At 53.4% G+C, this 21,756-nt stretch overlaps 10 protein-coding genes across 10 annotated transcripts; 6 read left to right on the forward strand and 4 right to left on the reverse strand.

Moving 5' to 3' along the window:
- Positions 1-61: 61 nt before the first annotated feature.
- M409DRAFT_26301 (uncharacterized protein) lies at positions 62-673 on the forward strand (the record flags this gene model as incomplete). Its single annotated transcript, XM_033808050.1, has 1 exon — positions 62-673. One exon carries the CDS (start codon positions 62-64, stop codon positions 671-673), a length of 612 nt encoding a protein of 203 aa, XP_033664145.1.
- Positions 674-1,094: 421 nt separating this feature from the next.
- Positions 1,095-2,231, reverse strand: M409DRAFT_26302 (uncharacterized protein; the record flags this gene model as incomplete). The annotated part of the gene is made up of 1 exon (XM_033808051.1): positions 1,095-2,231. One exon carries the CDS (start codon positions 2,229-2,231, stop codon positions 1,095-1,097), a length of 1,137 nt encoding a protein of 378 aa, XP_033664146.1.
- A 1,726-nt stretch (positions 2,232-3,957) lies between these two features.
- M409DRAFT_57553 (uncharacterized protein) lies at positions 3,958-5,193 on the forward strand (the record flags this gene model as incomplete). Its single annotated transcript, XM_033813662.1, has 2 exons — positions 3,958-4,414; positions 4,580-5,193. 2 exons carry the CDS (start codon positions 3,958-3,960, stop codon positions 5,191-5,193), a joined length of 1,071 nt encoding a protein of 356 aa, XP_033664147.1.
- A 453-nt stretch (positions 5,194-5,646) lies between these two features.
- M409DRAFT_26303 (uncharacterized protein) lies at positions 5,647-6,255 on the forward strand (the record flags this gene model as incomplete). Its single annotated transcript, XM_033808052.1, has 1 exon — positions 5,647-6,255. One exon carries the CDS (start codon positions 5,647-5,649, stop codon positions 6,253-6,255), a length of 609 nt encoding a protein of 202 aa, XP_033664148.1.
- Positions 6,256-7,220: 965 nt separating this feature from the next.
- Positions 7,221-8,396, forward strand: M409DRAFT_26304 (uncharacterized protein; the record flags this gene model as incomplete). The annotated part of the gene is made up of 3 exons (XM_033808053.1): positions 7,221-7,445; positions 7,500-8,094; positions 8,149-8,396. 3 exons carry the CDS (start codon positions 7,221-7,223, stop codon positions 8,394-8,396), a joined length of 1,068 nt encoding a protein of 355 aa, XP_033664149.1.
- A 274-nt stretch (positions 8,397-8,670) lies between these two features.
- Positions 8,671-9,248, reverse strand: M409DRAFT_57555 (uncharacterized protein; the record flags this gene model as incomplete). The annotated part of the gene is made up of 2 exons (XM_033813663.1): positions 8,671-8,797; positions 8,848-9,248. 2 exons carry the CDS (start codon positions 9,246-9,248, stop codon positions 8,671-8,673), a joined length of 528 nt encoding a protein of 175 aa, XP_033664150.1.
- A 1,412-nt stretch (positions 9,249-10,660) lies between these two features.
- M409DRAFT_57556 (uncharacterized protein) lies at positions 10,661-11,710 on the reverse strand (the record flags this gene model as incomplete). Its single annotated transcript, XM_033813664.1, has 1 exon — positions 10,661-11,710. The coding sequence occupies one exon, from the start codon at positions 11,708-11,710 to the stop codon at positions 10,661-10,663; it is 1,050 nt and encodes a 349-aa protein (XP_033664151.1).
- A 2,411-nt stretch (positions 11,711-14,121) lies between these two features.
- M409DRAFT_57557 (uncharacterized protein) lies at positions 14,122-14,817 on the forward strand (the record flags this gene model as incomplete). The annotated part of the gene is made up of 1 exon (XM_033813665.1): positions 14,122-14,817. The coding sequence occupies one exon, from the start codon at positions 14,122-14,124 to the stop codon at positions 14,815-14,817; it is 696 nt and encodes a 231-aa protein (XP_033664152.1).
- Positions 14,818-19,256: 4,439 nt separating this feature from the next.
- Positions 19,257-20,584, reverse strand: M409DRAFT_68561 (uncharacterized protein; the record flags this gene model as incomplete). Its single annotated transcript, XM_033817893.1, has 2 exons — positions 19,257-19,503; positions 19,554-20,584. The coding sequence occupies 2 exons, from the start codon at positions 20,582-20,584 to the stop codon at positions 19,257-19,259; spliced, it is 1,278 nt and encodes a 425-aa protein (XP_033664153.1).
- A 422-nt stretch (positions 20,585-21,006) lies between these two features.
- On the forward strand, positions 21,007-21,723 carry M409DRAFT_37287 (uncharacterized protein; the record flags this gene model as incomplete). Its single annotated transcript, XM_033810705.1, has 1 exon — positions 21,007-21,723. The coding sequence occupies one exon, from the start codon at positions 21,007-21,009 to the stop codon at positions 21,721-21,723; it is 717 nt and encodes a 238-aa protein (XP_033664154.1).
- Between the last annotated feature and the right edge of the window lie 33 nt (positions 21,724-21,756).

Raw genomic sequence — 21,756 nt, forward strand, 5'->3', positions numbered from 1 at the left:
TCTCGCGTTCTTCACGGTCAAGACTCCGCTGGTGAGCGCTTTCCCCTTCCTGCGCCTGACGATGGTGGTGGAAAACCGAGCGGACTCGATTCTCCGTATCGACGGAGGTTTCGCCGAGCAGCGAGGGGGGCGGATCCCCATCCACAGCCTCCTCACGCCGTCCACGGCTGAATCTAGATCACGGCAGACGTCGTCTTCACACTCTCCTGCGAGCTCGACCAGCTTCACCGCCCTCAACTCCACCTACAGCCAGTGCCCAGGAGATGCTCCCGCACGTAGTCCCATGCGAGCCACCCTTGGCTCTCCCATCCAGAACGTTATTAGGTCGAATGACGCTGTGGCACCTCCCCTCGTCGCTGCCGACATGCAAGGCAGAACGCGTCGAGCGCCCCGACCCTCGTACAGCGAAGAGCAGAAGTTCTTTATCATGTATGCACGCTTGGTCAAGGACCAGACCTGGCCAGCAATCGAGGACCAGTTCAACATCATCTTCGGGACTCGCACCAAGGGTGGGCTGACGTCCGTGTACTACCGGGTTAGAAGAGATTGGGGGTTGGCGGAGGTGTTGAAGAGCGGGCCAGACTCATTCAGGGCGGACTGCAAAGAGGTTGAGAGGCGCGCGAGGAACTTCTCAGCTGAGTTCCTCGCGCAGATTGGATACCTCACTGGCTGAGATTATACTCTGCGAGGATAACGACATGGATATGAACATAACGATGACGATGTCAAGAGATTCGGACTGGAGTTGTGCCCTCGATCGCTCTTCTATCTGCTCAAAGCGAATACATAGGGTCAGAGACTATGCTCAGCCTCGAAGACCACGGCTTGGGCTGGAGAGGCGGCAGCTAGTCCATCAGGGAGGCATTTCGTTCTGCAGGACGACCGTCTGGCGCGTTTGATGGCCGGCATCCTAGGGTGACCGCGATGCCGGCGGATGATAGGAGCATCTTCTAATATATGAAGGGGGAGGCTGTCTTATTCGCCCTTCTACCCGTGCAAAGGGGTGACGCCTGAAGTTTGCGGGAGGGGCCAACTTGGGCAAATGGAGTGCACAGGTTGCACTTGATCGGCTTAGGGGTATCTTCTATATTGCATCACTTGCCATCGAAGTATTTGGAGAATTGCTGGGCTGTGCTCTTGCGCCATGGCTGCATTTGACGCTCGTACTCCTCGTCGCTCCAACTTCCCGCGTCTTCGTTCCAGTCCTCGTCATCGGAGCCTCGATTGCGGTATCCGTAAGCATTTCGACCGTACTCATCGTCGGATGCAAGCTCGTCGTCGGGATAATCAGCTCCGTACCAATCCTCCGCATTCTCGTCGTCCTCATCGCTGTTCCAGTCCTTATCGCTCGGCTCGTCTTCGATGTACGTCTCCCAAACCGCTTGATCTTCCTCGGTGATAACCAGATAGCCGACGCTGCCCAATACGCCCTGCGTGTCTACCTGCGCAGCGCCAATGTTGGAGCTTGGTGCCAGGACATAGGTATCGTACACATAATCGGCTTCATCTTCCATTTCGACATCGGCTTCTCTGCTTTTCAGTCTGGCATCGCTTTGGGCACGTTTCCGGTGTAGCTCTTTGCTCCGTTGCGGTGGTAGTCGAGGGGTTGCAGTCACTTTCGGCTTTGCTGCTGGCTCTTTGGCGGCTTCCTCGATGGCAAACTGGTGCAAGGAGTTGGCCATGGCTTCCAAGCGAGAGTTTACTTTGGTATGCTTTTGCTCCCTGTTCTGTGTCTCTGCATCAACATCTCGTCTTACAGCAGAGCTCTTGCCTGGCCGCTTCAGCACCTCAGGGGTCGCATTGTTCTGGCTGGCGGATCTGCGATGCTCGGCGAGGTTCAACAGCTCTTGTGGGTGTTTCTTGGCCTTCTTCTCGATGAATGTCGCTATACCCTCATCCTTGGCCTTGCGTTTCTTGACCCCAGCTTCCGGCGTGCTGGGTCGCTTAAGATGGAATGTCCGTCGTTCCCTCGCCCCGTTGTTGGCCCCATCGAGTCCACTTCCTGACGCATGTGACGTCTTGCCGCTATGCGCATCCTCGAGATTGGTTCGTTGTTGTATGTGCTTCGCATCGAATAGACTCGGCGTTGCCTCCTTGTCATCCCTTCTTCGCACGTAATGAAGTTCGGTGTTCTGTCTCTTGCCTGGCCGCTGCTCTTTCTGTAGCAAAAGCGCATCTAGCGCTTGCTCTGTTCTCTTGCGCTTCACTAACACCGTACTTGGTCCCGACATGTTGCTTGTTTTCGGTGTCTGGCTCGTGGTTTACAGGGGCTTCCAGGAGCTGTAGAGCTCGAGTCTCAGCTGGCGGGTCGCAGACCTCGACACGGCGCGACTTCGCCACGGTGGCGTGCGATTGTTGATTACCGCCAATTTCCTCAGGTCGGGAGCTCAAGGATTTCTGAGGCGACAACTCCTCAGCTGCAGACCTCCAACGGGAGATCTTGCTGGTTCATTAATAATTTTTGTCGTCGGCTGGCACTCTTGTGTTTGTTTGCGAGTCGCTGCAGGTACAAAGATGTATGAACTCTCTCGGCTCGGGAGGGAGCAGCCGAGGCGTGGCGTCATGGCAACCGCGACCACTTTTCATTCACTCACCTCACAAATACAATCAAATGCTTCTTTACCGCCGGTCGCGCTCTTCAACATGTGCCAAAAACTTGACTGTGACGCGATCTACTCACGGTCACTGAATATTTGGAGGCTGGTTCCCCAAGTATCTGCCGATGAACACAAGAAGCGACGACGAGAACTACACCACCCGCGAACGGCATTAGTACCATAAGAATCACGAACGGCATGTGGACCTGTGACTCTGGAGTTTCCACGGGACAGACACTGGTCCTGTGCCACCCTCAAGCTGGACTACGACGGAAAGCCGGAAGAACCATACCATCGAGCTCCGCGAGAAAGCATTGAAAGCCCAGATACTGCTGAGCGTGGAGACAGGTCTGGCTGCAACGACTTCAACGTCGGTCGCTTCACTGCAGCTGTTGAGAAGACCTTCGACCTGAAGGCCGCGTTTCCAGCTACCGTCATCAATGCTACGAAGAAGCGGTGGACTGACTCGTATAGAGTTCCTCTACACATTGATCCGTGGCGAGGACCTTGAAGGGAAGCATCTCATCAAGTGCCCACTGCAACTCACGGTGCCGCACCCTGGATAATGCATGACTATTGTGCAGATCAGCTACCAGCCACCAGCCACCAGTCTCATCACGGCACACCGCCCGTCACGTGCGTCTGGTTGAAACGTGGAGAGCAGGGACATGCTGGCGAAACTTGGCGACCTCAGCATCCGCCAGGCTTTACGGGCAGAGCACCACAAGCTTGGATGTCTGGAACCAGACCCCAACCTCTGCGCTCTCCGCGCGTTTCAATGGACTCTGAACAGCGACAAAGCTCCGATACAGAATGTCCCTCGCCGAATGAGAGCGCTGTGATCATTCGTGCCGCGGATGCCGTTGCCTTGAAAGACAATGTGTCCAATACATTGCTACTGGATATGTTCCAAAAGAAGTACAGGAATTCTTTCTGGACTCCGAAAGCATTCAATCCGCGTTCATGGAACATCGTTGAAGATTAAGCTCTTTGCTGCGGCATCAGACAGACCCGGGCTCTCTGACTGACCGCCATGCGTTTCAATTGGGTCTGCGCTCCAAGAAGCTATGCGACCCGCCTGGTTGGAGAGATAGCTTGGATAAGGTTGCCGGATCCGTGTTCCAGATGCACGCGCAATGTTCTTGCATTCCCCGAATGATGCTCGTGACCAACAGCTGCGTGTACGGGTCTTCCGAGGGCAATCCTTCGATTTGAAGCAAGACGTCGTGAGCTATCACTTTGAGGAAGTCGCGGTTTAGGTGTGCAACAATGCCAGGGGACTTTTTCGTCGAATCCAGGAGTATGCTGGTCGTTCCAATGACTTTTCGACATTGCGCAAAGCTGGCCCCTGCAACGGACAATGTGCTGGCACCTGGAATATACCTTTGTGGCGGCATACTACAGCATGAACAAGACTCTATTTGGCCAGTATTCATACAATGCTAGAGGTAGGAGAGTCCCATTGCAGGGTAGTACGAACTTCAGTCTTTTTTCCCATGTCTCGAGGTACAGCGCCGGCAAGGGCATCAATAACCTCTCCAGCCACTTCTCCTTGACCCCATACTCATTATTCCCTCATCTGCAAGATATTCAACATCGCGTGCTCACTGACTTATCTGTCATGGAGAACAACAACGAAAGGCAGCATCCAAAACGTAACGTCCCGCACTTTCAATCCACATTCAACAGCTCGTCTTCAGAGAAGCTCGCAGCGCAGAGCGGCGAACAACATCAACGAAAGTACAGCCCGCCCGCTTTCCACAGGATACCACGCGAGGATCGTCAAATACCACAATCTGATGCTCCAGACATGAACGGTATTCCGCTTCATGCGTACATCCCTTTCTACAACAATCATCTGCGAACACCGCCGTCTCCGTTCAACAATTTCCATGACGAGGCTTCTCATGATACAACCAGATCCAGACTGGCAGATGAACACCTGGTGCGAACTCCCCGTACTGGACACTAGAGTCGATTAGCTGGCGATCAGCATGCACGTGTAAGGAGGTATAGACGGAGATCGCCTTCTTTAAGCTCTCAATCAGACAGCTCTTATAATGCGCGACGACACTCCAAGAGCCAAAATCGCGGTCGAGGAGGACGGTCGCAGACAGGGAGCAGAGCTGTGAACCAAAATCTGCCACAACAACAGCAGGTTGCACCACCAAAGAGTGGTCTTGAAGCCATCATCACTCCACTGCGCCTTGGTATCCTGCTAGGGTGTTTCGATATCATTGGTGGTTCGTTGTCGGTATGGATGACCAAGAAACGATTCGCCAAAGGCGCACAGCAGGGCGTTGCCACCAGTGGCGGACAGCAACAACACACAGCTACCGGTGAAAAGCGATCTCGTGTCAGTTCAAATCGCCCGCGCCATTCAACAACAACACTTCGCCGGGAGGATAGAAGGCGATACCACCCATACGATTCGGAGTCTACTTCAGAAACGGACTCAGATTACGATGAAAGACTGCGGCGGACAGCAGAGCATGTCAGAGAGCAGAGACGATTGGACTATGAGCGTGACCGCGGGTTCGCGCGCATGCCCCAGCAGGCTAGAGATTCGCAGGGTTGGCATAGCAGGAGACGCTAATGAGAAAACACTAATGTTGTCGTCGAAGGTCAAGACCAAGGTCATTGTAATTGTCAACCTTTTGGATGAATGAATTGATGACCTGCAGAAGGTAGCTCGATAGTCCAGACGTATCAATGAACATGTGATGAAGTTGAGGCCCTTGTGTGAACCAACTCGCTCCAAGGAGGCTAGGGATATGAATGTCGGCTACAGAGTGCTCAGCTCCGATCGCCAAGGATCACGTGGTTCAGGATTGTCAGATCCAGGTTTCTGCGCTGCACGCCACCACCCATGACGTGACTCGCATGATGTTTCACAGACATGCACTACCACACCACACCAGCCCCTGCTTTCAGGCTCAGGAAGTCTGGGTTTGCCGTGTATCTGTGCTCTGTCGGAAATGCGACTATTCCTGAACTCTGAGCCTTCAACGTGAATTTCACAAGCAAGGACACCACAAACAGCGCGATCATGGCCCGCTACGACTATGATGACTACTACGATTCCGACGATAGCACGTTGGTAAATTCACCACCACACAACTATCGCAGAAGGCGACCGCGAGATCGCTCGGTTTCTGAAGACTCGTATGCCCGACGACCGCGCTATGGCAGAGCGACATCCTCACACAATTCCCAACAATCGCAGCCAGGCGAGAAAGAGTCGTCCACGGCAGCAAAGTTTGGCAAAGTTGCGCTGGGCGTAGTGTTTGTGACTGTCGTCGCGAACGCTTTCAATTCGTGGATGAAGAAGAAAGAAGATGAGAGGGAGAAAGAGCGTGTGCGAGAGAAGCGGAGACAGTTCGAAAAGGCCAAGGCCAGGAGGCGCCGCGAGGAATATCGCAGGGAGCGGTCGAGACAGGAACGTATGCGACGCGAGGAGGAAGAATATGAGGTTTCTGAGGTGTCTGAGAGATTGAGGATTGGACATGTTGCGGCGGAAGAAAGAGAGAGAAGCCGCAGTCGACAGCCGAGAAGACTGGAGGCACCGCCTGAGCAAGACGAGGATGAGGAAGACGAATTCAACGAACGCAGGAGACAGAATCGATCAAGAAGTCGGCCTGCCGTGGACGTCACCTGAGCATTAGCCTCATGACAGCGACACATCTGCCTTGGAGCACTCATTTGTCAATCATCTATTCACGATTGTCTCCCTGCCGACAATGGCGCTTAGAGCATCGCTACATTGTGACTGCACCTCCTTCCAGCCTCTCTGTCCCTCCTGCTGGTAACATAGCTGGACTTCAGTCAGAGTTCCTCGGCCCACACTTTGTCGCAGCAAACGCGCCAGCCAAGTACCATCAACTAGCAAAACCATGGCTCAGCCGACCGCCGGCAAAGAGAGTCAGATATTTCCGCATGTCTGTCGATTGCTTACGCCAGATTATGGAGGGCCACGTTGCCCTCACCGGATTCCCCTCGCCTACTGCGTTTGTCCCGGCATCTCCTTAGACAGCATGCAGCAAGGGCCGGCCGCTTTGACCCACGGGGACCAGCTATTGACTGTATCTTGCCATCGCTCAGATCCTCAACACAGCTCTCCGGGTCATCCTCCCACTCTAGCAGACACAGGTAAAATCATCGCAAGAGCTCGTCTCTGACCAACTTTGCAAAGGAATGCCATGACCGGGCTCCAGGCGGATGAGAACGGGAAAAGATCTCGTCAAGTACGACTGCGTTACCACAGCTGCTTTGCGAAGGGTGCCCAGCGTTCACCATCACTGTATTCGGATGAGCACTGCGTGCGAAGTAGACGGCAATAGTCTCTCCCGCAATGTCCGTCCATCAATGACAAACAGTTTTCCTTGAAATATGCTTGCCAACTGCTTCTGAATTCTCATCGTGGTATCTTATTATGATGCTTCAGAAACTCGCATTTTGCTGGCCAAGCTTTCCTCCTTGGGGCAGCTGCGGTTGATGCTTCCAAAGCTGAGGTGCGCGTCATTTGTGCGACCAAACACTCTGTGATCTGCTGAGCGGTCTCCTGTAGACCTACTAGCAAGACAAAATCTTCGCCAACAGAGCAGTTCAGTCACTGTCCACATCATGGCGGGGCGCTTCTTCTACCTTGTAGCACTCGTTCAATCTACTGCTGCAACCACATTGGATTCGCTCACTACCAAGAATATTAATCCAAACTCGGTCTCGGTCTCTGGCTTCTCCTCTGGCGGCTATATGGCTGCTCAACTGGGAATCGCCCACTCAGAACTGTTCAAGTCCGGATTCGGAGTTTTTGCCGGAGGCCCGTATGATTGTGGACGGGATCAAGATGTGAGCTCGTCGACCACATGGATCTTCGAAAACCTCGACTAAGCAATGGTACAGTATACAACATGCCTCTTCAATAATACACCCTCTATTGAACAGCCTCTCGCCAACATGCTGTCTTGGAGTGGCAGTGAAATTGACTGCCTATGCAATCTCAAGCAACGCAAGGTCTATATCCAAGCCGGAACTGCAGACGACGTTGTCGGTCTGGGAATTGCAAGGCTACTCGAGAGTCAACTCTCTCACTTCACAGACCCTTCCAATGCCCAATTCGTGACCAGTGTTGGAGCTGCACACGTCTTCCCTACGGATCTCGATGGTCAAGGCAACAGTGCATGCAATCAATCTGCACTACCGTACATTGCCAATTGTGGTTATGATGGAGCTGGCGAGGTGCTGAAGTGGTTGTACGGTAATGGACTCAAGCCCAGGAGCGAACGTCCGCTGTCTGGCTCTATCTTACCATTCAGACAGACTGGCATTTTTGGCGCACCGGGTCTGGCTGAGACTGCCTTTGTTTATGTGCCAGAGAAGTGTCAACAGGGTGGGAAGACGGCTTGCAAACTTCATGTCGCACTCCATGGCTGCGGCATGCATCACGAGCATATCGGGGACAAGTTTCTGGTAAACACCGGGTACAATCTATGGGCAGGTATGTCTCCCAGATTTTGCTCTGTAAACCCAGATACTGATCCGTTTACTGCAGACACGAACGAAATCGTAGTCCTTTACCCCCAAACAACCGTCGACAACGGCACGTATCCCACCTGGTCAGGCAATCTCAGCAACTTGAACGCTTGTTTTGACTGGATAGGTCAATACGGAGAGTCTGACTGGAAAACTGGAGATCACATGAAAGCCATCGTCAACATGGTGAGGACAATAATTGGGCATAAATCCGAGCCTGGACCATTCATCTCGCAAGGGGCTTTACCATTCGTGGAAGAGCTATAGTCGCCAGATGCGCCAAGTTCTGACATGACCATCGCAAGTATGCAGCGATGCTCTCCTTGGCATCAGCTCTCAATTGACCTAGACAGGGGGAAAAGGATGAGATCGGTGAGAAGTGGATAGATTCAGGACGACCAAGGCAATGAGATTCGATTCAGTCATTATACTAGTCTCGTACGTTTCTAAACTTTTCTCCATTCTTCATGAGCGAGTGTTTCACATTACTGTCTTTCTTGGTGCAAGTAGAGACCGTCAGCTCGTCAAGCGTCGCAATTCGTCAAGGGTCGTCGATGTTGATGTTGATGTTGGCCACACATGAATTTCTCCCCTCCCTCCACCCCTTCATCCCCCTATCGCGGCTTTCGTAGACCTGCCAGCCCTTGTCAGTCACCAGGCAACTCCCACTAATCGAAGAAAAGAGAAAGAACATACCCGCACAGATGGCAAAATCTACCAAAACCCACAGAACCCAAAGTTAAACGCATAGTCGAAGTTGTACGACAGCGTGCCGGGGTAGCAGCAGTAATCATCGATGTAGTACGGCAGCCACTGCTTGACATTGGCATATTGGGCGTGCGCGGCGTCGAGCCGCTGCTGGGCGGTCTGGCTGCCGGCGGAGGTGAGGGTGCCGGCCTGGGCGGCGTGGGCCTGTTGCGCGGCTTGCGCTTGGAGACCGGCTTCGGCGCGGATGGCGAGGGCGTGGTCGATCTGCGAGGAGATGCGGGTTAGTCTGTGGGTGGACGGGGGCGGATGGGGAGGAGGGCTTACGTCTCCGAAGGGCATTGCCACGGGGCCGGCGAGGACGGCGGAGATGGAGAGGGAGGCGATGAGGGCGGCGATGTACTTGTACTGCATGTTGGCGGTGGTGGTGGTCTTGGGCTTGGAGAAGCTTGGCTGCTTGTCTTGCGTTGTGTTCGAGGAAGGCTTGGAAGGCTTTTGCTGTTCCTGGCTGTCGATGAAACTGCTCGGTGTTGCTCAAGGCTGCTGATGATCAAACTTGAGGTGATCTTCACCAGCTCTTATATACCTTCTCTCTTCTCACTACGCTGCTGCTCTCTTTCCCTTTCCATCAACGGATCCTCCGGAGACCTCTCTCTCAGCTCGTACACCGCGTAGGCCATGGAATCCGGATTTACAACCTGAACGCATGCGGCGCGAGCTCCGGATTCGTTCGGATGGTGGCCCTGCCGTACCACTATTCTGGGTTGCCAGTCCAGAGTCTGATGAAAAGGCCCAACGCGAGCTGTAGCCTTCAGAAGTGACGACACGACAAGCTTTCGCTGAAGAATTCGACAAGGAGAGAAGTTGGCGAGGACAGGGTAGCTGTGGGCAGGAATACGAACGGCCACCAACGAACGGCCACCATCGAAGACCCCACAAATCCAGCAACGCTTCCTGGTGAACTCTTTCGTCCAGTCAGCAACACCGCCGCACGCAAGAACAAAAGCAGCCCTGCTGGAGTCTGGCCAGTGTCGGATATCGCGGACGGAAAAATCTCGCAAGAGTATTGAAGTTTATATTCAACTTTGGGAGTTCCTTGCGCAGGGATCCGGGAACTTTTTCATTCACCTACCTGGACCCTAACCCTGCTTCACGTGCGCGCTAGGCCGGATGGGGGAATAGCTTGTTAAAAGTGTCAAAGCAAAGTTCTGTGTTCGCGCGGATGGTGACATTCCGTTGCTAAGTTTGGAGTCACCAGACGCTTGGGGCAGAGAGAGGGTTTTCGACGCTTCTGGATGAACTATCTTTGACCGCTGCTGTTTGCGAAAGATTCCTCTCCGCCACGTGGATTTCGGTGCGCGAACGTTGCGAGTGAGCGGTGACGGTTTCGATGCGTCGTTCGGCTTTCGACGTGAGTTCATGCAGGAAGACTCGGCAGTGCGTTAAGCCGCGGATCCTTGACAGAAGTCAGCAGTGCCCAATCGTATGCTCACGAGCTCACTTCTTGGTGATGCTTGAACTTGGAAAAGACCTGAGCTGAACCTGCTTCGCTGCTTTCGTCGATACGGATTGCTTTCACTGATGGATGAGATCGCTCGCTATCGTTGCGAAGAGAGACCTGGAGGGAAAAGTCCGACTATGCGGAGATGTTGGATGCGAGGCACATAGACTCTCCTCTCGTATCGCGTGGGCAATCCTTCGCCGTAACCAGGCTGCTGGCCCACACTGCGAGATGAACAATTCGGAGTCTGTACGTGGGCACAGCACTGCTAGTCTTCCGTTCTCTGCTTTCATCTCACAACAAGCTACCACTTCGATCCAAATCATCACGCATGCTTCTCGACAATGGCATCGACGAACTCGCCATACGTCAATCCTGCAGCTTTGTCAATCACCTCATCTAGATCGGGCTGCATGAATAACGCCAACGTGTTCCTAGCCACCTTAGCACCTCTCGGGTTCGGCCCTCGCACAAAATGAGGAACCGCTCGAAATCGGCCACCGGTGATTTTCTCCAGCGCCTCGCCCGTCTGGAAAGCGATTGAATCCTCAGGTGTGTTCACTTTAACAACAGTGCCTTCTCGGGAGCCAATATACAAGCCTACCGCGGGATCGGGGGACTTTGGCAAGATGTTCAGAGTTGGTGGAGACGCACGATCCACCAAGGGAGGCAGAGCATCGGATTCATCGACGAACAAAGCCGATATCAACGCAGTCAAGCAGCCATCGTCCAGGTGAGTCGCACACCAGGAATCTTCGTCTTCATCCTCTTCTGACGTTGTACCACTCGCGGGTGGAAAGTAGTGCAGCAGTCGAGCCTTCGGCGTATGACTAGTTCGAACAACTCTCTCCAAAAACCCTGCCCCATAATCCGGGATCTTTCTAACGGCATATAGATCAATCGCCCTCGCCACGAGGGCGCCAATATCGATGAGCAGCGTACACAGCTCCTCAAACTCCGCTCGAAAGCCCGGGATGGCGGCTTCCGAGGGCCATAGATTCTGCCCGGAGCCTCGAGTCAGTGACGGGTGTCTTGGTAGATCCAGCGTTGGCTTGTCGAGATAGAAGGATTGGCAATCGACGTAGAAAGAGCCCTTCATCGTGTCGTACTGCCCGTCCTTCAGCTTTTCCACGCCGTGGCTCCAGCCGATTTCGTAGTGCGCTGGCACATTGGTGAGAGCATCGAGTTGTTCCGATGGCAGTTGCGCTAGATACGAGGCATGTGATAGGAGCTTGCGGCGCAATTCAGCGAACTGAGGGGGCAGGTCGGATACTATGAGAATCCCCAAAGACGATGGTCCAAAGGCCTCTTCCAATGTGGGAAAGGGTACGCTTCCCGTCTCGAACGTTTTCAGACTGAGTGTTGTCGCCATCATGGTGTCAATCGCTAGAAGAGGTCGCCTACAGTGTGCACGATGAGATCTCGAAAAATTGGGCTTTGCCAGGATGATACCAAATCCTTCGTAGTAAAGGATCTAGAGCTCTGCATATCAAGGTCCTAATCGGGTTAAAGAATATAGATCAGTCAGCATTCTTGCGCACATATGTCTGATGAAGTAGCTGATATTCTTTCGGTGTGAGATACTGAGTAGACACTCTATCACCATGTCATACAATCCAGACTACACTGGCAATCGACACAACATGCGCAACTCAGACTTCCACTTGGGAAGATGAAGCACGGCACTGCCAGTCGCTCGTGTCTCATGTGACGATGAAGCTCATGAGATAAGCTGAAGCCCGCAAGTGAGCATGTTTGTGTCAAATCACGCCCCGGTACATCCAAGTTCTGGGCCATGATGGATGTTTCGGAGCAGCAGAAACCAAAGGGGGTGGTCTGAGAAACATGAGAGATTTTAGAGACGTCCAATTTACAAGTGCCCACGGTGCCATCATTGCCGTTTGTACACCCATGGTGTACGGCAGAAGCATGTAAGCGAGCGTCGATGTTAATGAAGGTCGGTATGCCGAACCACGGTTGCAAGCGGGACGTCTTCGGGTTCTGTGTGAGACGGGTGTCCGTTATGAAAAGCGTCACACGGCCCGCAGCAACTCATCACCTGCAGGGCGACCAATTGTGCGACACGCTCTCTCTCTGCCATGTATTGAAGGTGTCAGACATGAGCGGAGAATAACCACGGTGAACGCCTTGGTCAATATGCGGTAAACGCCTATTCCATCTCTTGGGTAAACTTTGTCCTGACAACACTTTATATTAACCACCAAACACTGAGTTTGTGGAAGCCGAGACAGATGACATATTTCGGTAGTGGCATGAACCACTCGACAAACCGATGTCTCTCGTTGTATCCTGGGGGTAGTTGATCACGAGCAGCCCCTCTTCCGCAAGTCATTCTCCGCATACATTCCACGCAGAAGGATCAAGGTAGAAATCCCTCTGATCCCTCTGGACTTTCCAATGCGATCATTCGCTGACTTCTCTTGTCTTGAGTCATTGTCCTGCATTGATTTTACGCATCGATGTCGGTACAAGGATGCACGAGTCGGGACCATGTGAGCTGGTAAACAACCACAGCTAGGGCAACGGTGTATGTTGCCCATAGGCTGCACGAGCGGTCGTCGCTTGCCAGTCTCGAAATCGAATGATGCCTTGCTTCTCTCCATGGTCTGCGAGCGTCAGGAGTGAAGTGCCCGGATCATCTGAGCAAGAGGAGATGGTCAAAGGGCGGTCGATTTTTGAGAGGGGTCCATTCGAGTGAGGGGTCTCCTCAACCTGATACGGCTACTGCAGCATCGCGCTCGATGTCTTAAGGTCGCTTGTAAATTTCGATTCGGTATAGTCCGGCCTGACCGACTGAAACTCTGACTCCGGACACGAGCACGTGTAACGGCTGGGGAGTTCGGGGCGGCATCTCGGGCCGATCAAATTGTGTTTCGGGAGAGCCATCAGCCTCGTCTCGTAAGACAGCATGTGGGCTGCTGTGTCTGCAGGAAACTTGGTCGAGGAGGGCCGGGCTGATATATAGGTGCTGCTCGACCTGAGCGACCTGACCCTGACATCAATTCTTTATTCACGCCGCCGTCGTGCTGCAGCTTCATGTTAAAACAGATTGTAGACGCGGGATAAAGCGAACCTTGGCTGATGGGGACCACCGTTAGCGAGGCGCAGATCGTCTTGGATTGCGACTTGGAGCGAGATTGGGTTCGAGATCTTCCAAATAAGCGGCGCTAGGCTGCAGCTCGGAGCAGCTGGGCTGAGGACCCATCCAATGGCTACGTCTTTCTCGATAGAGCAGACTCCAAGACGCCTGCATGAGCCTGACAATCGGGTTGCTGGCCCGTCCAACCGCGCCAGAGCTGATCATGGGCTCTCCATTCCTAGCCGCAGGTAGACCCGCGTTCTGCCACTCTTCCAGGCGGAACCGGTTTCTGTTTCCTGCCAACGAATTCATCCCACGACCATGGTCAGATGCCCTTGCAATTGAGCCCACGCTCGCAGTGATTCGTCGTCAGCTGCTGCCCCGTAGGCGGCACGCTGAGAAGGAGCCGTGGCGCTTCCAGTGTTCTGGTGTCGCGGTACAAATGGTTTTGGGCCCCTGCCTCCGGTCTCAAAGTCCCGCCTGACACTTTTTTCCTGTCTTGAATGGCTATCAAACTGAAGCCGCTGGCCAAGGTCGAATACCATCACTGGCACATCGTGCCTTCGCCATTGCAGTTGTCAGAGTACAGCAACGGACGCTGCTAGTGTCAACAGGTCTGAAGGTCCCCTCTTGAAACCACTGCTTGGCCACGGCATCTACTCTGGCTTCGCCATCCGACCTTCCACATGACCTCGAAAAGGCTATGCTTGAGGTTGAGCGACGACGACTTTCTTTCTTGCGATGGTCCAACCGGTCTCACGGTCGAACCTGATGGACCTCGCCGAGATTTTCTCCACCACGTTGGCTTGAAAGAGCACATATATCGCCACATGCTGCTCTACCGCAAGATGAAGCAGGAAGCCAAGGCGGGCATGAGTCGACTGTTCGAGACCCGCAAGTCGTTACAAGCCGAGCTGGTTGACGACGAATCCGTTCAGCCGCCTTACACCCTGATCCAGATCACCGACTTCGCCTTCCAGCGTGAAGTGCAGACCATATACCAACTTGCTTCCAAGCAGACACGAGGCTTCTACGACATCAACCAGCAAGCAGATGGTGTCAACTGGGTGATTCATTGGATGTTGTGGAGGGTCATCAGAGCGACGCCAAATCAGGAGATCAGTTCCGCGAGTAGCGGTGTAGAGACGGACTGTTCGATGCTATCAACCTGTTCGACGGCGATGGAGTATTCGATACCGAGTGTGCGAACCGAGCAGCCGAGTCCCAAGTGGTGGATGAATAGCAGTCTGTCTCCGCACAACTTCAGCGACAGCGAGGATCTGGGGGAACGGGAGGTGAAGCCGAAGATAGAGCCAGGGCTGGACTCTCGCAAACTGAATCCCCGAAAGCGCAGCTACTGGGGGCATGTAATGGACACATGAGAACACCACGATCCGCGGAAATACGAAACTGGCGGCGAGTCGTTCGTTCAAGAGTGGGCATTTACAGCGAGTCGCTCCATGACACGCATTACCGCTGGCCTGGATTGCTGAGGCCTGGGCCATCGATTCAGAGCTATTTCAAAAAGCGTTTGCCGTTACAAGCTCTGGTTGCCCAACTGACGATGTGGAGGACGAGGATGGCCATCTGTACTAGCGCCTTGTCCAGCAATATGACTAGCTGCTTGTTGGGAGCACCGCCCGAATTCGAAACAGACAACACGTTCCGAAGGGCTTGCGTGGCGATCTGGCGATTGCGAAGACGTTGGGGCTGTTGCATGTGTCTGGAAGGGTGGCGAACCTCCCACAATTCTGAGAACTCCACTCAATGTTGAGTCGCCCATTCGGGAAAGAGCGTCAGCGTCAGCGGCGTGTACTATGAGCGCCTTGTACTTCCATTCCTCGCACCGTTCCAGGAAGCTGGTTCTGGCCGACAGCTGTGGCGATGGGGTTCCGTAAGGTGGCTGTTTCAAGGGTGGCAGAAAACAATTGCCCGAACCCTGAGGACGAAACAGTCTCGTAGAATACTCGCATGTAGGGTTGGGAAATGCACTGTTTTTCTGTGCTGCTATGCAGCCTTCTGATAAGTTGGCTACTTCAGTTTGACCAAATCCATCCTCATTATCGGGTCTCGGTATGAGCCTCTTCCCCAAGGGATAGTAGCGCCCCTTTTTGACAGCTCGAAAGGCCTCATCGTGAGGCTCTTCGGCGGTATGATCTGTTGACACCTTTACTGCAATGGGCTTGGCTGGTGGGCTTGGCTGCCTGGAGAGTCTCCTCGCATGCAGCGGCTCGAGCAGACGTTGTAGCCGACGTCGATGTAACAAGGATTATCCCAGCATCGGATGCAGCATCCATCTCCCCGACCACCCGCACACGTGCGCTAGTCGACACTCGTCATCAGATGTTGCGCCATTAACACCTTGTTGCTGGGCAGCGGTTCGACCCGCCAACCTTTTGAATCCCACGAAGGACGTCAATGCAGATATACAAGTTTTCTGACTCTTCCCTCATGAATGACTCTGGTACATGGTCGTTATGCAGTGTTGTGACTGTGACGGGCTCTGCGCTGAAGTGCAGGCCGTCGGGCCGCGGGCTGATGCGAAGGATGCTGTGGTGGAGAATGCATATGCAATAATCATCAACACTACTTCTCGCTGGGAATTGTTCCGCAGAGCATCGACTTTTCCAGACTTCTAGCTCGTTTATGGCGTCGTACAGCGGGTAACATCGGGTAGACGCAAGGAGGGCGGCTTCCTGCGTTCACTGGCCGGCTCCCTCATTCTAATGCAGCGCAGATTCTACGTTCGATGCCCTGCAGACTTGCGCGGTTACCGCAGAATTCTCGATCTCGTTGCGTTGCACAAAGAAGGGAATGCCGCACACCGAGAGCCAGTCTCTTCGTAGTCGATGATGGAAATCATCTGGCTGTCGTTGCGTCGCACTGTAGAGTTCGCTCCTTTCACTAGGCCCGGACATATTTGGCCCTTTCGATTGTCAGAGCAAGCCACTGGTCGTAGGGCTGATGAAACGACGTAAGCGGTAGGATTCCAGGGAATAAATCTTCGATGTGTCGCCCAACAACAGGCTTTTGGAGCACCGCCAGCACCACACCAGGCAAGACGACGGTATTCGGCCACCACAAATGAAGCCACCCTCAATGACTAGCTTCGGATGTCCCGTACCCGTGCGTCGCCAACATGATCGACCGCTATTGACGAGCAGCGGGTGGCTTGAACGCCTCGACAGTAATCCTTGATGCCATGTGGTAGACACTGACGACGCACTAGCTGTCTCGAGATTGTTACGTCTGTTGAAGAGGCACCGCCGGCAGAGCCAATATCGCAGTCTCCGCTCTGTCCGGCCTGCTGACGTACTTGCCATGAAGGAACTGTGCCGATTTCGCTGTCAAAAGATTTCATTGCCTCCGCAGTGGTGTTTAAGTTGCGCCTTGGAGGGCTGGCCATGTTCTCAGGCCGTCATTTGCCACATCCGCAATGAATGGCGTCCAGTGTCATATGCTGCTCGCGGGGTGTTGCCACAATGCTGCAAGCATTGCCTTGCATGTCGAAGGAGCCATACAGTTGTGGAGGCAAGACACGCGACCAGCTGTAGCCAGCAAATGAGCATGGTTCCATGCATAGTCACATCGAAACAGTATAGTGCAGCGCTATTCCAGAGTCAATTTCGTCTGGTCAGCGACGCAGGGTCGATCCCACCAATAAACTCGACGAAGAGGAGACTCGTTCCATGCAGTTGCATCGCGAGCTTCTCTGGCCAAGAATGTGCAGCCTTGTTCGCATATGATACAAAAGGCGCCCCCTTGTCTCTTCAGAGCTGCATATCTGCTTTCCATCCACCACAACTCCCCTTGGAACGTTGGATCATCGCAAATGTTGGCTTGGAAAAAAGCTCTTTCGTCAGCGCGAGACCATCCTTCCGGCCCACTGTAGCCCAAGCTTCCAGTTTGTTGTGTACGAGATCCAAATGAAACGCGCATGCTGATAAACTCTCAGCGACGACCACCTAAAGACGGCGAGCAGCACTGTGATACGTCTTCGAACCAACAATCGCTGGCGTTATTAGAAGCAATCCAGTTCACTTCTGCCAACGGAACTGGTCCTTGCAGGCCTTTGATCGGAAGGGAGACCCACTTTAACAGCTCCGAACGATGTGCTTCCTCAACAACATCAAGTGGGACTGCGGCCATTCTGCCACAATCACCGAGCCTTGCGCGGATGCGAAAAGGAGGACGCCACCATCGTACTGCACCAATGTACATGCCCCCAGGGCCACGGCAGTACAAGGACTTTGTCCCGACCGCAACAAACATCCTCGCAGCGATGGACAACAGCCGCACAGGGTGACGTACGGGTCCCGGTAGTTCCAGTGATTCAACAGCAGATATCAGAAGCCCTGCTTCTTCGACCAGGATTGGCCGAGTATTTCCAACGCCTGAGGCACAGTAAAGACGAATGGCATATAATTAAGCGAGGGTCATGCCGGACGGGACGCTCAGGAGGGTCTGACAATCGAGACTGTGCCCGATCGAGGGGTATCTGAGATTTGGTCGAGCATGTAAATGAGCAACGTTGTTCTTTTGCAAAGCAGCTTTCTCGGCACTGGAGAACGGTTGTTGTCAGTCTGTTGGCATCACTTTGCCGGTGAATAGCCGCTGTTGACCGGTGTTGCGTTTGTCGCGGTTGCTGACTCCCGCAGGAGCTAGTGTATGCAACAAAAGACCGTCTAGGAGAGTGCATGTCTTGCCACTCCATCAGCAGTGTGGTGGGTATCATTGAAGCTAGAGCCCTCGGACGCTGTTGACAGCGCATTGGAGAACGCTAATAATGGAGCAAGTCTGCGGGCGTCCGCACAAAGATGTCTGCTGGATTGAACGGCTCGCGATCTCGTAGGCGACAGCTGCGTGGTCTTGGGTATCACATTTCAACGGGGCGATCGGAGCTTGCCCACATGCAGTGACGGCTCTTTCATTCGTCTGTGAAGTGCGCATTGACATGCCTGATCATGGTTCAGCCACCGGCAGGTGTGAAGATTCCTTTTTACAGCACAACCCTGAACATGTCGTAAGTCGATGTTGCTTTGAGGCATCCATTATCTGTATCTCCCTGCCCAATGAAGTTTTTCTTGAGACCAAAGCGGGTGTTGTCGAATGACTAAAGGCACTCTGAGCAGCCCGAGTCCGCTGAGCCGGCTCCGCAAACTGCAGTTTCACGATGCATATTCGTGCATAAGGTTACGATTGCCTCGAGCCTCAGCTCTATCCTTCACTGCAATGCGAAGTCGTACATTTCCTCCACCAGGTTCGCCTCTCATGTGGCGACACGCTATCAGCCAATGATTGCTTGTGGAGAAAACTCCGACACTCGGAAGAGGTCAAACGATTGCTGATGACATGCCCGCAAGGTCTCCAAACAACCAGAAAAGCTAGTGGCGTGCCCGAGAAATAACAATGATGGCCAGCACACCACCGCGGGGAGCTTATGCCTGTCTCCCGATGCGAGTGATCTTCATGACAGCTGTGAAGGGTACCTGGTGATTAGTTGGCTGAAGTACTGTTCATCACAGCGATTCCGTTGTCCTCTTGTTCGTGGCCCGTGCGAAAGCTCCGTAGCGCTGGTGGCGAGTCGTCCAGTATCGCTGTGATCTTCTCTTCCGCCTTTGCAGCAGCTCGGACGTGGGCGGCGACTCGGACGCCAGAGCCATGTGCCACTTAGCTGACCTGACCAGCGCTAGTGGATCTCCATGGTTGGACTGCTTGGCAATGCAGCAACCACCTTTCGCAGCTGAAGCTCGAAGCTCTGGCCGGGATATGGTCTTTGGGAAGAAAGGCGCACAGTCCAAGACGTTGGCAGTGCATCACATCACCCACCTACGGCAATCTCGCTCAATGGCCACGCCATGAAGCTCAACCATTCCTCGGGCAGCACTCTTCGTATCGCATAGATCTCTCTCTTGGCAGTTGTGTTATTACCGGAATTGCCCAGGTACTCCAAAGCGTCGGTGTGAGAGATGACTGCGAAGAAATAGGCCAGAATTACGAGTGCTCGTGGACGCCCTTCGCCAACGAAATCGATGAACTTTCGAGGCACCATGAACGGAAACATGCATCTGCGAACACGAATCAGAGGTAGCTCGCGCACGTACAAAGTCATACTCACATCCATCTGAGATTGATATCTGCGGGCTCCCCGGCCACGATGGCCCGTCGAAAGGACCAAATATAACTCAACGCGGTCTCATAGCTCTCGATGGTGTCTTGGTCCCAAACATCGACAGAAGGTATATCGCGATTGAGTATGCCTCCGAAGTCTTTCTGCATTTCAGAGTCGAAAGTCAAGGTTGCCTGCCAGATGGGAGCGGTGGTCTCCATCAGAATCTTCAACCCGGTGCCATCCGCCACATTCTCCGGAGGCGGCAAAACTGTAAAAGCGCCGCGGCCAACCTCTAGCCAATCCATCGGTGGGGTATATGGATCAAGACTGCGCTCTTGAAGCATGGCAAGCGCATTCATCGTTATGAGCAAAGCTGCGAAGGCGACTGCATCGGTGTTCGAGTTGTCCAAGTCAGAAACCGCGCTCCGCTGTTCCCTTAAAGCCTCCACCCAATAGCTTTCGCGAGCTTGGAAAAGAGCTCCATCGTGGCCGCCCGTACCAAGCAAGTGAGTTGCAGTCATGGTGAACATGGCATATAGAACATTCTTGTGTGAGAGAGCCACTTGAGGCACCTCACCGTACCACAGCTCTCGCCACTCGGTCGGAGAGGTCATTCCAAACTTTCGCGAGACTTGCAACATCCAGTGATGGAGTAAACGAAGCTCCATATAGCGTCTCTGCTCAGATTCCTCAGATGGTGTTTCGTGCATGGGCGTCACCGCGCTTGGCTGAGAGAAAGTGTCACCGTTGGTAGTCGTTGGGCTCCCCTGCGAAGCTGAGGCTCCCGGTTCCTTCTTGATCGGACGGGAGGTCGTTTCTGCACTTTGCGACTTGGGGCGTGACTTGACGGGCTCCACGGGGGCGTATATACAGTCTAGTCCGAGGCGAAGACATGAGCCACATGATGGGGTTGCCTCGTCGCATTTCACCCGTCGGTTCTTGCAGGTTTGACAGCCTTTCCTCGATTTCTTGTGGCCGACCTTTGGAGCGCGGATGCTGGCTCGGCGTGCTTGACTGGTGGTATCCTTGGGAGACATGGTTCGAAAGGGCTTTTTAGGCTGCAGATTTAAGGCTGGGACGTGCAGGAATTCAGTTGTCTTGCGCGACGGAACATGATATGAGAGCCAGCCTGACTAACGGGATCGCATGTGCGATGTGTGCGGATGAGGAAGCTGCCGTGCAAGGGTTGGTGGTGTTGGTGAATGTTTACAGTCAAAATGTGATGTTCGTTTGGCAGCAAGCGCAGGTCCCGGGAACGAGGAGTCGTGCACGGACGCAGGCGGGCCGAAAGCTTGGCTCCCACGTCACCGATTGAGTTCAATGTCCAACAAGAAGCGTCATTCATTCACTCACCTCACCTCTTTCATATGCTTCTTCTTCAATTATCTCCTAACGAGCCATTCATTCCAGAGTTGATCATATGATTTTTCGTCGCTCATTAAGCAAATTCCCCGGCACAATGTCCAACGCCAAGCCAATCAGCTATTCTGCAGCCGTTGGTAGGACGGTCGAATCGTTGAGTAAAAACAGAAACCAAGAACCTCATGAGCAACAGAATAGCCGGCCAGACAGCTCTCAGCAATATGTCACAAGCAAAAGGCGCTCTCCTTCTCCATCACATCGACCTCGAACTCAAGCAGACGAAGAAGCAGTCTACGTTCTCACTCTTTTGACCGACAAACGACTGCATGAACGCATGACAGCAATACGAAACCAATACTTTCCGAAAAGGATCAACAAGTTAGCCGCTCATTTAACACTATTCCATGCCCTGCCAGAGAGTAGGCTTGAGAGCAACATCATCCCTCTTCTCAAAGAAGTTACTGCCAAGACATCGCCCTTTGCGATCAAGGCAGATAAACCATTTCGATTGAAGAAGGGCTTTGCTGTATCTGTCTCCAGCAGAATAGGGGGCACGCAAGCCAAGCAGATTCACCAGGTTCTCCAGGACGAATGGCAACGAGAAGACTTCCTCAGCGAGCAGGACGCTGGCGGATGTCGATTGCACTACACTTTGATGAACAAAGTTGACGAAGAAGTCGAAATTAGCAAGGCCTACGATGACTTACTAGATCACTGGCGACCAGAGAGTGGGAATGCAGAGGGTTTGGCGGTATGGAAGTATGATCGGGGGTTCTGGAGATGGTACAAAAGTTTCAATTTTGGCGGAGAATGACCAATTGACTGAAAAACTCGTTGGCCCCATGAC

The sequence above is a fragment of the Zasmidium cellare genome (assembly GCF_010093935.1).
Source record: "Zasmidium cellare ATCC 36951 unplaced genomic scaffold M409scaffold_31, whole genome shotgun sequence".
In the NCBI taxonomy this organism is placed as follows: Eukaryota; Fungi; Ascomycota; class Dothideomycetes; order Mycosphaerellales; family Mycosphaerellaceae; genus Zasmidium; species Zasmidium cellare.